Raw genomic sequence first — 15,762 nt, forward strand, 5'->3', positions numbered from 1 at the left:
TTTGTAGAAACAGTCTCCATGCCTAAGTGCTTGATTTTATACACCTGTGGCCGGGCCAAGTGATTAGGACACCTGATTCTCACCATTTGGATGGGTGGCCAATTACTTTTGGCAATATAGTGTACATCACAGCAAATTTTAGCAGTGCCCATATGCCATGCAATCATGCCCCCTTGTGGCAGTGAGCAGAATTGGGAAGACATGACAGCCCTGGATTGGACGCTTTCTGCCTTGTCATCACATCTCATTGCAATCTTTTTCACCCCCCCTTTTATCAAGCAGCATTCACACATTTCTGCCACAATGCGAGCAAACTTTGTCTATTTCTCCCACTAACCATTGTCAGGTCTGGCGAGTGTAAGCGCTCTGATCCGTGATCATGTTTGCTTCCCCAAGTTCTTACTTATAACAATATGTCATGATAAAAATCAATCACAGACACTCAAAGTATACCACATAGCACACCCTAAACATATGCATACGTCTAATAAAGATGTGTATTTTTAATAATTGCTTCTCTCACAAGTAAAGATGCTCCGTATTGACGTTTTGACCAACATTACCAATATTATCCGTAAATGATATCAAGTGATACACTTACATTCAGCATCTATTCCCTCAGGTCGCATGTTGCGTCTAAAGTAAACACATTATGAATTTGTATGATTGTGTCAATAATATATGACACATTTTACCAGGGACGTGCACATGATTGTAGAGGGGCAGGGGCTCAAAGTCAGAAAAAGGGCAAGAATTTTTTTTTTTTGGTCCTTTACACAATTTGGAAATTAATGTAAAATCAAATTTGCTAATAGTAAGCTAACTACTTGGCTGTGTGTCCTTTGTAGGTAAAAGTGATTGCCATTTCTTTTGTGTCAACAAATTATTGTCATAATGAGTTAATTCACATTATCATAGGCTTGGAAGACATGAAAAGCACCAAAACACTGGTGTATTATTAGGATATTTATTGTTAAAGATAAGCACTTTAATATTGAACATTGAACAGTGCAACACGAACTTCGAAAAAAAAATACAAAAATAAATACCCAAATGAAAAAAACTTCAATGTGAAAATCTGTCCTTTTTTCCCTTAACTTGATGAAAACACCATCAAGTTGTAACTTATGGTCTTTCTCACTTAATGCTCAGACTAAACAACTGAAACGCAATACAACTTTATATCTAAACCTCTACTGTGAGAGAAATAAGATCCGGCGTAAACATAGTGCATTTTATTTTGAATATTAACCCGGTGTTTTATTTTGTATTTTGTACTCTACTTCCTGTCCCGCACGATCCGCTCTGCTCTGTGCGGAATTGATGTGCCGGGCTTAATTGATGTGCTGTGCTCCGACGTCTGGTAAAAACAGAAGCTGACACATTGAGTAATAGAATAATACAGCGTTTTTCTGAAATATTACCCATATTAGATGCTGAATAAGTGGATGGCGACTAGACCATAACTCACAGGTTCAAGTTGCTCCACTGTCACGTCTCCTCAGTCAGAGGCGCAGTTGGCTCTCTCTCCTCTCTCGCTCTCTCTCTCTGGCGGAAGCGCAGGCTCAAACAACCCCGGTATTACAAGAAAACGTGGAGTTTTTGTACCGCTGTTTTTTTACATCCCTAACAGGAATTTATTAATGTTGTTTAAAAAAAAAAACACACAGGCAGAGGGCACTTTTTAAGACTAGGCAAAAAAGGGCAGGGGCTCAAGCACCCATAGGGCCCTATGTGTGCACGTGCCTGCATTTTACAAATAAACACTGCTTGTGCAAAATATATTTCAGAATATTAATATGTATGTATTATATATTGAACTCAGTCGGTTGATAAGTGGAGCACACTCATGCAGTGTTGATTAAATGACACCACAGTTTGTGGCACTCAATAGCTGTATTGACACTTCATTGATATTATGTTGATGTTTTATAATGGTGCCATCTGCTGGATTAAAAAGTCACTAAATTTGACCTGCAAATAGTAAGCAAACATGCTTCGGGTAGCTGTGCAGAAAGGAAAATGAAACGTGCAACACTGGTCAATGAGCCAAATGGTAAACAGGAAAGGACATGTACTAGTGAAAAGCAAACATGGTTGTTTTTGTTTCATCTAATGTCATGTCACACACGTCACATGAAACACAGTCACATAAAAAACATGAAAATAAAACACAAGTCACAAAAAACACATAAAACACATACAGTCGGGGTCAAAAGTTGACATACACATAATGTCATGGCTGTTTTGAGTTTCCAATAATTTCTACAACTCTTATTTTTTTGTGATGGAGTGATTGGAGCACATACCTGATAGTCACAAAAAACATTGAAGTTTGGTTCTTTTATGAATTTATTATGGGTCTACTGAAAATGTGACCAAATCTGCTGGGTCAAAAGTATACATACAGCAATGTTAATATTTGGTTACATGTCCCTTGGCAAGTTTCACTGCAATAAGGCGCTTTTGGTAGCCATCCACAAGCTTATTGACCACTCCTATTGACAAAATTGGTGCAGTTCGGCTAAATGTTTTGGTTTTCTGACATGGACTTGTTTCTTTAGCATTGTCCACACGTTAAAGTCAGGACTTTAGGAAGGCCATTCTAAAACCTTAATTCTAGCCTGATTCAGCCATTCCTTTACCACTTTTGATGTGTGTTTGGGGTCGTTGTCCTGTTGGAACACCCAACTGTGCCCAAGACCCAACCTCCGGGCTGATGATTTTAGGTTGTCCTGAAGAACTTGGAGGTAATCCTCCTTCTTCATTGTCCCATTTACTCTCTGTAAAGCACCAGTTCCATTGGCAGCAAAACAGGCCACGAGCAAAATACTACCACCACCATGCTTGACGGTAGGCCTAATGTTCCTGGGATTAAAGACCTCACCTTTTCCCCTCCAAAGATATTGTTGGTTATTGTGGCCCAACAGCTCAATTTTTGTTTCACTGAACCACAGAAGGGCTTCACCGTGGCAGAGGAGTTAGTGCGTCTGCGTCACAAAACAAAGTTCCTGCATTCCTGGGTTCAAATCTAGGCTCAGGATCTTTCTGTGTGGAGTTTGCATGTTCTCCCCGTGAATGCGTGGGTTCCCTCCGGGTACTCCGGCTTCCTCCCACTTCCAAAGACATGCACCTGGGGATAGGTTGATTGGCAACACTAAATTGGCCCTAGTGTGTGAATGTGAGTGTGAATGTTGTCTGTGTTGGCCCTGCGATGGGGTGGCGACTTGTCCAGGGTGTACCCCGCCTTCCGCCCGATTGTAGCTGAGATATGCGCCAGCGCCCCCTGCAACCTCAAAAGGGAGTAAGCGGTAGGAAATGGATGGATGAACCACAGAACTTTCCTCTCGAACAGGGGTCGGGAACCTTTTTGGCTGAGCGAGCCATACAAGCCAAATATTTTAAAAAGTATTTCCGTGAGTGCCATATAATATAATTTTTAACACTGAATACAACTAAATGCGTGCATTTTTAAGTAAGACCAACCTTTTTAGAGTATAATAAGTCTCCTATTCTTTTTGATAACATTGTTATTCTGAAGCTAACCAACAACAAATAAAATACTTCTTACCGTTATTGCGACTTCTTGAACAGGTGCGGTATAAACCGGATGGATGGATTAAAATACATGTGAATGTTTTATATTTTGAACGTTATTTTTGACACTGTGATTTCCAGCGGAATTATTCATTACTTACCGTGTTAAGCAATGTCAGCTAAGATTTATCTGAGAGCCAGATGCAGTCATCAAAAGAGCCACATCTGGCTCTAGAGCCATGGGTTCCCTACCCCTGCTCTAGAAGGTCTTATCTTTGTTCATGTGATGTCTAGCAGCTGCACCAAATTTGTCAAGCAGTGGTCAAAAATTCAACCAGATGCTTGTGGATGGCTACCAAAAGCGCCTTATTGTAGTCAAACTTGCCAAGGGACGTGTAAGCAAATATTAACATTGCTGTATGTATACTTTTGAACCAGCAGATTTGGTTACATTTTCAGTAATAAATAATAAATAATAATAAATTTACAAAAGAACCAAACTTCATGAATGTTTTTGTGACCAACAAATATGTGCTCCAATCACTCTATGTCATGTCTGATCATGATTTTGTGTGACTTTGCTGCCCTGAGCATCCCCGATCTCGTTGGTTCTCGAAGCTAAGCAGTGTCTGGCCTGGTTAGTACTTGGATGGGAGACTGCCTAGGAATACCAGGTGCTGTTTGACCTTTGGACTCTTTAAGTTCCTTTTTTTTTCACTCCCTGTTTTGTCACCATGACGACCAATCAGTTCACCTGTCATGTCTCACACCTACTTTCAATCACCACATCTCTATTTAAGCCTGTCATTTTATGTTGGTCGTCCTGGCGTCATTGTGTTTCTTTTCATGCTCTGTCCATGCCAGTTTTTTCATGCCAAAGTCCTTGCTACTCTTGTCCAGCCATAGTAAGTGTTATTTGCATTATGTCCATAGTTTGTTAAAGTGTTAATTTTGTCTCTTTACCCAAGTTGTGCCTCCGCTGCACGTGCTTTTTGTTTGTACCTTTTTTTAGTTAAAATTAAATCATGTTTTTACTTGAACGCCATGTTTTGAGTAGTCTGTCTGCCTTCCTGGGAGACAGACTATCCTGACACTCTATCACAAAAAAATACAAGTTGTAGAAATTATTGTAAACTCATGACCACGGATCTAAGTCACCATAAACAAAGTCACGTACAACAAAAAAGTAACATAAAACACATAAGTCATTCAAAAGACACAAGTCACATACAACACATATAAGACATAAATCACATAAAACACACAGTATGTACATGGAGTTTTTGCAGTGTTCCAGAAAATGTATTTCATGCCTCCAAAACAACATATTTTCCAAAGTTAGCAGCTCTCTGTCTCCTGACTCCATGACCGTCATGGCACATCACACTACCACTCATGTGTTCTGTGATGATGATTATATTCTCGGAATATAATATTTGTGACTATAACCATGACTTTCTCTCTCCCTCTTGCTTAATCATCTCTCCAGGAATGGCGGACATAAGCGCTGCTACATCTTCTCTCATCACCTGTCTTTCCACTTTCTTTCTGCACAGGAGAATCTCATTTCATACTACGATTCCAAAGCGGATTCAGACTATGTGAGTACAGTACGGACTGTTCCTCCCTACCCTTGCAACCCTGTCTGCGTCTGACCCCCCACCCCCCAAAAAAGCGTCCCCCTTCCCTGGCATTCCTGCGTCTTGAAGCCCAAGTCTTGACGACACGTAGCCAAGGTGACGGCTGAGTAGCAGTGTGCATGTGACGTGCGCTGTCCTCTTCCCTACTACAAAACCCAAAACCGGTGAAGTTGGCACGTTGTGTAAATGGTAAATAAAAACCGAATACAATGATTTGCAAATCCTTTTCAACCTATATTCAATTGAACAGACTGCAAATCCAAGATATTTAACGTTCAAACTGGAAAAGTGTTTTATTTTTTGCAAATATTAGCTCATTTGGAATTTGATGCCTGCAACATGTTTCAAAAAAGCTGGCACAACTGTCAAAAAAGACTGAGAAAGATGAAGAATGCTCATCAAACACTTATTTGGGACATTCCACGGGTGAACAGGCTAATTGAGAACAGGTGGGTGCCCTGATTGGGTACAAAAGCAGCTTTCATGAAATGCTCAATCATTCTCAAACATGGACGGGGCGAGAGTCACCACTTTGTGAACAAATGCGTGAGCAAATTGTTGAACAGTTTAAGAACAACATTTCTCAACAAGCTATTGCAAGGAATTTAGGGATTTCACCATCTAAGGTCTGTAATATCATCAAAAGGTTCAGAGAATCTGGAGAAATCACTGCACGTAACATTGAATGCCCGTGACTTTGGATTCCTCTGGTCGTACTACATCAAATAGAGACATCAGTGTGTAAAGGATATCCCTACATGGGCTCAGGAACACTTCAGAAACCCACTGGCAGTAACTACAGTTGGTCTTTACATCTGTAAGTGCAAGTAATAACTCTACTATGCAAAGACAAAGCCATGTATCAACAACACCCAGAAACGCCGCCGGCTTCGCTGGGCCCAAGCTCATATAAGATGGACTGATGCAAAGTTTAAACGTGTACTGTGGTCTAACGAGTCCACATTCAAACTGTTTTTGAAACAAAGACGAAAATAACTATCCAGATAATTCTAGGCGCAAAGATAAAAAGCCAGCATCTATGATGGTATGGGGGTGTTAGTGTCCAAGGCATGGGTAACTTACACATCTGTGAAGGCACCATTAATGCTGAAAGGTACACAGGTTTTGGAGCAACATGTGTTGCCATTGAAGCTACGGTATCATGGACGCCCCTGTTTATTTCAGCAAGACAATGTCAATAGTAAAAGAGTGTGGGCACTAGAATGGCCTGCCTGTCTAGTACCCTTTGAAAATGTGTGGTGCATTATGAAGCCTAAAATACGACAACAGAGACCCCGGACTATTGAACAACTTAAGCTGTACATCAAGCAAGAATAGGGAAATAATTCCCCCTAAAAAGCTTAAAAAATTGGTCTCCTCAGATCCCAAACGTTAACTGTGTGTTGTTAAATGGAAAGGTCATGTAACACAGTGGTAAAAATGCCCTTGTGATAACTTTTTGGCAATGTGTTGCTGCCATTAAATTCTAACTTAATGTTTTTTTTGCAACAAAAAAAATAAGTTTCTCAGTTCGAACATTAAATATCTTGTCCTTGCAGTCTATTCAATTGAATATAAGTTGAAAAGGATTTGCAAATCATTGTATTCTGTTTTTTTTTTTTTTTTACCATTTACACAAAGTGCCAACTTCACTGGTTTTGGGTTTTGTAGAAACACCTGACCAACCTTCTAACTTCTACACTACCTTTGACCTCCTCTAGCATGTGGGTGGTAACAGACTTTACCATCCAGTTTTCTCAGAGTAATGAGCATTTAAATTATGCTCTTAATGCACTTTTTCGACAACTAAAATATATATTTGAAGTGCAAACTTGAGGGGTCAACACGGGCTAACACAAACCACTTGAGTAGCCATCTTTCATCGAATGTAGTGATATATTTAATTGTACCGGTAATGTTGGCATAAAAGTGATTAGTGATCAGTTTAGTTGCTTCTGTGATGCAGCTCCTACCTCGAAAAACTTGCTGTTGTGAAACAGCGTCGCCCACTCGAATTAATAAAATGAATTTAATCAGTACAATGTTGAGGTGTAACTTGCCTTTTGAAAAGAAAATAACGTTTTGGTAAAAAAAAACATACAATAGAATGTTGTCCAAACCGCTAAGGTAGTTTTATGAAGTAATGTAACAATATTTTAAGGTGACTGATTACCTTGGAGAATGTAATTCTACTGCAGGGGTCGGGAACATTTTTGGCTGAGAGAGCAATTTAAGCCAAATATTTTAAAATGTATTTCCATAAGAGGCATGTAATCATTTTTAACACTGAATACAACAAAATGTCTCCATTATTAAGTAAGCTCAACATTTATACAGTATAATATGTCACAAACTCGCATGGCAGCAGTAGTGGCGGCACCAAGATGCAGGAACCAGGAGAGCGAAGAGCAGGTTAGCTGAGGAACGCGCAAGACGAGCATAAATAGAAACATGCTGATTGGCAGCAGGTGTGGACCGGCTACCAACCAACAGCAGTTGAGGGGAAAAAACACAGCGCTCAGCGGTACAAGGCATCCATGATACTGTAGCTTCAATGGCAAGACATGTTGCTCCAAAAACTGTGGGTACCTTTCAGCATTAATGGTGCCTTCACAGATGTGTAATTTACCCATGCCTTGGACACTAACACCCCCATACCATCACAGATGCTGGCTTTTCAACTTTGCGCCTAGTATAATCCGTATAGTTATTTTCCTCTTTGTTTCGGAGGACACAACATCCAGTTTCCAAAAACAGTTTGAATGTGGACTCGTTAGACCACAGTACAAGTTTAAACTTTGCATCAGTCCATCTAAAATGAGCTCGGGCCCAGCGAAGCCGGCGGCGCTTCTGGGTGTTGTTGATAAATGGCTTTTGCTTTGCATAGTTGAGTTTTTACTTGCACTTACAGATGTAAAGACAAACTGTAGTTACTGCCAGTGGGTTTCTGAAGTGTTCCTGAGCCCATGTAGGGATATCCTTTACACACTGATGTCGCTATTTGATGCAGTACCATCAGAGGGATCCAAAGTCCCGGGCATTCAATGTTACGTGCAGTGATTTCTCCAGATTCTCTGAACCTTTTGATGATATTACAGACCTTAGATGGTGAAATCCCTAAATTCCTTGCAATAGCTTGTTGAGAAATGTTGATCTTAAACTGTTCAACAATTTGCTCACGCATTTGTTCACAAAGTGGTAACCCTCGCCCCGTCCTTGTTTTGAGCATTTCATGGAAGTTGCTTTTGTACCCAATCGTGGCACCCACCTGTTCCCACTTAGCCTGTTCACCTGTGGGATGTTCCAAATAAGTGTTTGATGAGTATTCCTCAACTTTCTCAGTCTTTTTTGCCACTTGTGGCAGCTTTTTTGAAACATGTTGCAGGTATCAAATTCCAAATGAGCTAATATTTGCAAAAAATAAAAAACTTTTCTAGCTTGAAGGTTAAATATCTTGGATTTGCAGTCTGTTCAATTGAATATAGGTTGAAAAGGATTTGCAAATCATTGTATTCGGTTTTTATTTACCATTTACACAAAGTGCCAACTTCACTGGTTTTGGGTTTTGTAGAAACAACTGACCAACCTTCTAACCTCAACACCACCTTTGACCTCCTCTAGCATGTGGGCGGTAACAGACGTTACCATCTGGTTTTCTCAGAGTAATGAGCATTTAAATTATGCTCTTAATGCACTTTTTCGACGACTAAAATATACATTTGTAGTGCAAAGTTGAGGGGTCAACACGGGCTAACACAAACCACTTGAGTAGCCATCTTTCATCGAATGTAGTGATATATTTAATTGTACCGGTAATGTTGGCATAAAAGTGATTAGTGATCAGTTTAGTTGTTTCTGTGATGCAGCTCCTACCTCGAAAAACTTGCTGTTGTGAAACAGCGTCGCCCACTGGAATGAATAAAAATGAATTTAATCAGTACTTGGCCCCAACAACAGCCCAATGTTGACATGTAACTTGCCTTTTCAAAAGAAAATTTTGGTAATAAATATTGTACAAAAAAAACATACAATAGAATGTTGTACAAGCCGCTATGGTAGTTTTATGAAGTAATGTAACCATATTTTAAGGTGACTGATTACCTTGGAGAGTGTACTTCTACAGCAGGGGTCGGGAACCTTTTTGGCCGAGAGAGCCATTTAAGCCAAATATTTTTAAATGTATTTCCGTGAGAGCCATTGAATATTTTTTAACACTGAATATAACAAAATGTCGGCATTATTAAGTAAGACCAACATTTATAGAGTATAATATGTCACAAACTCGCATGGCAGCAGTAGTGGCGGCACCAAGATGCAGGAACCAGGAGAGCGAAGAGCAGGTAAGCTGAGGAACGCGCAAGACGAGCATAAATAGAAACATGCTGATTGGTAGCAGGTGTGGACCGGCTGCCAACCAACAGCAGGTGAGGGGAAAAAACACAGCGCTCAGCGGTACAAGCAGGTAATGGAAACAAAATAAGAGCACTGATGGGAAGTACATACAAAACAAAGAAGCACAAACAGAAATGAAGTGACAGATCTTCACATAATAAGTTTCTCATTCTTTTTTAATAACATTTTTATTCGGAAGCTCTCCGATGATAAAAGAAATGCTTCTTACCATTAATGCGACTTCTTGAACAGGTGCGGTAGAAAACAGATGGATGGATTAAAATGTATGAAGTGAAGTGAATTATATTTATTTAGCGCTTTTTCTCTAGTGACTCAAAGCGCTTTACATAGTGAAACTCATTATCTAACTTCCATTTAAACCAGTGTGGGCGGGCACTGCGAGCAAGTGGGTAAAGTGTCTTGCCCAAGGACACTACGACAGTGACTAGGATGGCGGAAGCGGGGATCAAACCTGCAACCCCCAAGTTGCTGGCACAGCTGCGGTATCAACCGAGCCATGCCGCCCCTAATACTGATTTTAAAAGATTCACAGCACAAGACAGAGAAAAAGAGACAAGTAAAATCGTTAAACGTTGACAATCCCTTATTTTCCTTAGAAGCGACCCATATATTTAAATGCAAATGACAGGTATGATTATTTTGTTGATTTTACATTCTTAAAATCTGCCTGGAATATTTGTCCTCTATTCCGTTTACAATCATACGGAGGCCCTAAAGGGAGATGGATGTTTTCCGAGATCTTGCAATACTTTTGTATGAGAATGTTTTATATTTTGAACGTTATTTTTAACACTGTGATTACCAGCGGAATTATTCATTACTTATCATGTTAAGCAATGTCAGCTAAGATTTATCTGAGAGCCAGATGCAGTCATCAAAAGAGCCACATCTGGCTCTAGAGCCATAGGTTCCCTACCCCTGTTATACAGTATCTCCTTCCAGCTGCTTCTCCGTCAAACACACCATCAGCAAAAAATAAATTTATATATATATATATATATATATATATATATATATATATATATATATATATATATATATATATATATATATATCCAGTGTTGGCACTAGGAATTTTCAAAATGGGGTTTCAGGGACACCATCAAGTCTTATTAATGGGGTCCCACAGTACATTTTTGGGGTCCCCCTTTTTTGTAAGCATTTTGAAAATAAATAATAAATGTATGCATTTTCTGTTATATCTCACATTTTATATTGTCTTTTGGAAAAAGGTTGTCATGAACATTACTTAATTCATTAAAAAAAAACAATACAAAAGAAAACCATTTAATGTAAATGTATTAACTATTATTTATAAACATTCATTCACTTTCTTCTTTCCTTCATGGAAAAGACTGCTGTTGGTAGTTTTACCTATATTTGTATTTAAAAGTTCGTAGGTGTATTTATTTCACTATAAAAGTGTAAAAAGTTGTTTGCTTTGGTCATGAAATGAGGATAATCCATACATTATTTAACCCTTAAATCTCTAGAGTAGACAACTTCAGATTTATCCCTTATTTCAAAATTGTTTTTTTATGTTGTTTTTTTGTTTTAGTTTTTTGCCCGTTTTGTCAAAGAAAACTATGTTGTTTTTTTTATGGCAAACACACAAAATATGCAAAATCTTCCACAAAAACTATTTTTCAAAGTGGAATATTTTATGGGCAGAACAGTGGAAGAGAGGTTAGTGCATCTGCCTCACAATACGAAGGTCCTGAGTAGTCCTGGGTTCAATACCGGGCTCGGGATCTTTCTGTGTGGAGTTTGCATGTTCTCCCATTGACTGCGTGGGTTTCCAAAGACATGCACCTTGGGATCAATCAATCAATGTTTACTTATATAGCCCTAAATCACTAGTGTCTCAAAGGTTGATTGGCAACACTAAATTGGCCCTAGTGTGTGAATGTGAATGTGGATGTTGTCTGTCTATCTGTTTTGGCCCTGCAATGAGGTGGCGACTTGTCCAGGGTGTACTCCACTTGTCCAGGGTGTATTATGTTTTGAGCAATGAACGTTTGAAAGAGAATCAACAGCTTTGTGTTATTAGTCAACAACATTGCAACAGTTTCTAAATAAAAATTCACCTGTAAGCTTTTTTATTCCACTTTGCTTATGTTTTTGTTTATTTTAGTAGTATTTTTAGATTGTGCCGTGGACCTTTAAAACATTAGCTGCGGGCTGCAAATGGCTTCCGGGCCACAGTTTTGACACTCCTGCTATGGATAATAAAAAAAAAATTCTGATAAGTCTATGGTTAAAAAGCAGAGCATTTATCATAAAGCACAGTCAGCATCTCTATTTCAGTAAACAATGACGGTGATGATGTCAGCGATGTGAGCGACACTTGCTCACTTGTCAGCCACTTTTCCAAGAGACTCCTTTTGAACACTCCTCGCCTATTAACACTTCAAACGGCACACATTTGCCCCGTTTATTGACCTGCAAAGTATGTTTTTGAGGTGGAGGAGTCTGGTCGAGTGCTGGTTAGCTTGAAGCTAATAGCTAGCCTGTCCCCACCCTTGAATGATGTCGCCTCAGCGGGAGATAAAAGAGAAGTTTCCATGAACTCGCAAAGACTAAAAACTCATTTACTGGAGATGGGCCCAGGATGAAGTTAAAAAGGTTGACTTTACACTCACCTTAGTGTTTACCATGAAGTCTTTCTTTTGACATCCCCGCGCAGTAAAGTTGTCCCAATGTATACTGAGGCAGTAATTGTCATTGATAAAACTTTTGGCAAATCAAAATTTATGACCAATAAAAATGCAATAAACGGGGACGGAAATTTGACCCGGCAAATATAAACAAAACAAAACCGGCGGATGATTGATCAATTTAAAAAAACAAGCAAACCGGGCAGTAAAAAAAACAAAAAATCTAAATCTAATTAAATGAATATATATATATATATATATATATATATATATATATATATATATATATATATATATATATATATATATATGTGTGTACTTCATCTCTACAGAACTGTTTCATGAGGGGTTCCCTCAATCATCAGTAGATTGACGATTGAGGGAACCCCTCATGAAACAGTTCTGTAGAGATGTAGTCTTGTGATTTTCCCCACACATACATATATATCGCTGCTGTCTTGGATCCGCTTTGAACTGAACTCTCGCGGCTGTGTTGGAGCCACTATGGATTGAACTTTCACAGTATCATGTTAGACCTGCTCGACATCCATTGATTTCGGTCCCCTAGAGGGGGGGGTTGCCCACATTTGAGGTCCTCTCCAAGGTTTCTCATAGTCAGCATTGTCACTGGCGTCCCACTGGGTGTGAGTTTTCTTTGCCCTTATGTGGGTTCTTCCGAGGATGTCGTAGCCGTAATGGTTTGTACGGTCCTTTGAGACATTTGTGATTTAGGGCTATATAAATAAACATTGATTGATTGATTGATATTGCGCTCTACCACGGAATCAAGCACCATTCTCTGGATAATGTAATTAAGACATATATATATATATATATATATATATATATATATATATATATATATATATATATATATATATAATTAGGGCTGTGAATCTTTGGGTGTCCCACGATTCGATTCAATATCGATTCTTGAGGTCACAATTCCATAATAAATCGATTTTTTCGATTCGATTCTCGATTCAAAAACGATATTTTTCCGATTCAAAACGATTCTGTATTCATTCAATACATAGGATTTCAGCAGGATCTACCCCAGTCTGCTGACATGCTAGCAAAGTAGTAGTTTTTAAAAAAAAAGCTTTTATAATTGTAACGAACAATGTTTTATCAACTGATTGCAATAATGTAAATTTGTTTTAACTATTAAACGAACCAAAAATATGACTTATTTTATCTTTGTGAAAATATTGGACACAGTGTGTTGTCAAGCTTATGAGATGCGATGCAAGTGTAAGCCACTGTGACACTATTTTTCTTTTTTATTATTTTTCTAAAGGTCTAATGATAATGTCAGTGAGGGATTTTTAATCACTGCTACTTTGAAATTATAATTAATATTGATACTGTTGTTGGTGATATTCATTTTTTTTTTAAATTACTTTTGGTTTGTTCTGTGTCGTGTTTGTCTCCTCTCAATTGCTCTGTTTATTGCAGTTCTGAGTGTTGCTGGGTTAGATTTGGTTTTGGAATTGGATTGCATTGTTATGGTATTGCTGTGTAGTGGTTTGTTGGATTGATTAAAAAAAAAAAAAATTAATCGATTTTTTAAAAATGAGAATCGATTCTGAATCGCACAACGTAAACTATTCGATTCGTATTAGAATTGATTTTTTCCCACACCCTTAATATATATATATATATATATATATATATATATATATATATATATATATATATATATATATATATATATATATATATATATATATATATATATATATATAATTTTTTTTTTTTTTTTTTAAAGAGGAACAAAACACCCTGTCAACAAATTAAAATTAAAAACTAATTTACAATAATATAGCAAACAAGGTACAGAAAGTAAAACAATCAATAAAGTACTATCTATCTATCTATCTAAAACACCCATAAAGAACTTTGGTGACGCGCGGCTCGTTTGGTAGAGCGGTTGTACCAGCAACCTGAGGGTTCCTGGTTCAATCCCCAGCTTCTGCCATCCTCATCATGTCGGTTGTGTCATTGAGCAAGACACTTCACCCTTGCTCCTGATGGGTTGTGGTTAGGGTCTTGCATGGCAGCTCCCGCCATCAGTGTGTGAATGTGTGTATAAATGGGTGAATGTGGAAATTGTGCCAAAGTGCTTTGAGTACCTTGAAGGTAGAAAAGCGCTATACAAGTATAACACATTTACTTAACATAATACAGTTTTTACATCAGTATTTAGTCTTCATTTAAAAAAGAAATAGGCACATAATAGAATGATATTTTTATCCTTTAGATCAGGGATCGGATCTGGCCCGCCAGCGTACAAAATCCGGCCCGCGGGAAGTCCCAAGTTTAAAAAAAAAAATATATATATATATATACTACCCCAATCACACGATAAAAATCAAGATCAGTAGTAGATACTTTTCAGTCCTCCATGTGGATGATTTGGAATTGTGTACTAAGTTTTTTGGATCATCACGTGTTCTTGATACGTGCTACAATCCAAAGAAAATTTAGGATTGGAAGGAGAGGACCAGAGAAGGACGAGGTGAAGGAGCAATAAATCATGTGTGATATTGTCTTTGTTTATTCATGACACGAGGCTTTAGGGCCTGTCAGCACATCTAATTGGAGAAGATCAGTCATGATTAACACATCAACACTTGCAGCAAGACACTTTTGACTTTACTGACCCGCCTTCAAAACCAAGGAGTTTGTTGTTGATCCATAAAAAATAAAACTACTCATTATGTCCTATGCTATAAGTACATATATTACTGTACAGTAGAGTAGGGTTGTACGGTATACCGGTATTAGTATAATACCCCGATATTGATGAATCATTTTCGGTTCTATACCGTCTCTAAAACGTACCGGTCTGCCACCCCCCGCGCCCGCTTTGAAGTCACGTCCAGACATTGCTGGTTTACGAGCAGAGGAGCATGTTCGGTAGCGCACAATCACAGAGTACTTGCAAGCAGACACTGTGTAGACAAAAAAGGGAGAATGGACACATTTTGGCTTAAAAACTAACGATAAAGATGAAGTAACAACACTGAAATGCCCTCAGGAAGAGGTGCTTTAAGACATAGCTAGCTAGCTAGCGGCTAACGTCCATCCACCGTCCGCAATGTTTTAGCTACTTCTAAATCACTAATCCTGGTCTCCATAGTGACAAAATAAGTTTCTTACAAGTATCATCCCTGCAGGACGAGGAATAGCTAAACATGTTTCACTACACACTGTAATTTACCGGTCTCAAAATGTAAACAAACACCATTGGTGGATCTCCACCTAACATCCACTGTAATGATACCAACTACAGAGTCGAGATTACTATGATTACATCTATTTTTTTTTGACTCACATCTTCTTTAGTTTTTTTTAAGATGTATATTAAGTTTATAAAGTCAGGAAATGTGTCACTGGACACATGAGGACTTTGAATATGACCAATGTATAATCCTGTAATGACTTGGTATCGGATTAGTCAGGGTGTGTTGTTGACGAACCCCAAGATGCAGAGACGGTGGCAGGCATTG

The 15,762-nt window shown here is 38.4% G+C and overlaps 1 protein-coding gene across 3 annotated transcripts in view; it reads left to right on the plus strand.

Moving 5' to 3' along the window:
• The window catches only part of cacna2d2a (calcium channel, voltage-dependent, alpha 2/delta subunit 2a), a 553,278-nt gene that overhangs the window by 323,522 nt on the left and 213,994 nt on the right, over nucleotides 1-15,762 (plus strand). For 2 of the 3 annotated variants that reach the window (XM_061874585.1, XM_061874586.1), the window contains exon 5: nucleotides 5,094-5,138. The exons of the other annotated variant lie outside the window; for it this stretch is intronic. In XM_061874585.1, the coding sequence (XP_061730569.1) occupies nucleotides 5,094-5,138 (45 nt within the window). The remainder of the gene's footprint in view (nucleotides 1-5,093; nucleotides 5,139-15,762) is intronic. 3 annotated transcript variants of the gene reach the window in all.

This window comes from Nerophis ophidion, linkage group LG16 (assembly GCF_033978795.1).
Source record: "Nerophis ophidion isolate RoL-2023_Sa linkage group LG16, RoL_Noph_v1.0, whole genome shotgun sequence".
Taxonomy (NCBI): Eukaryota; Metazoa; Chordata; class Actinopteri; order Syngnathiformes; family Syngnathidae; genus Nerophis; species Nerophis ophidion.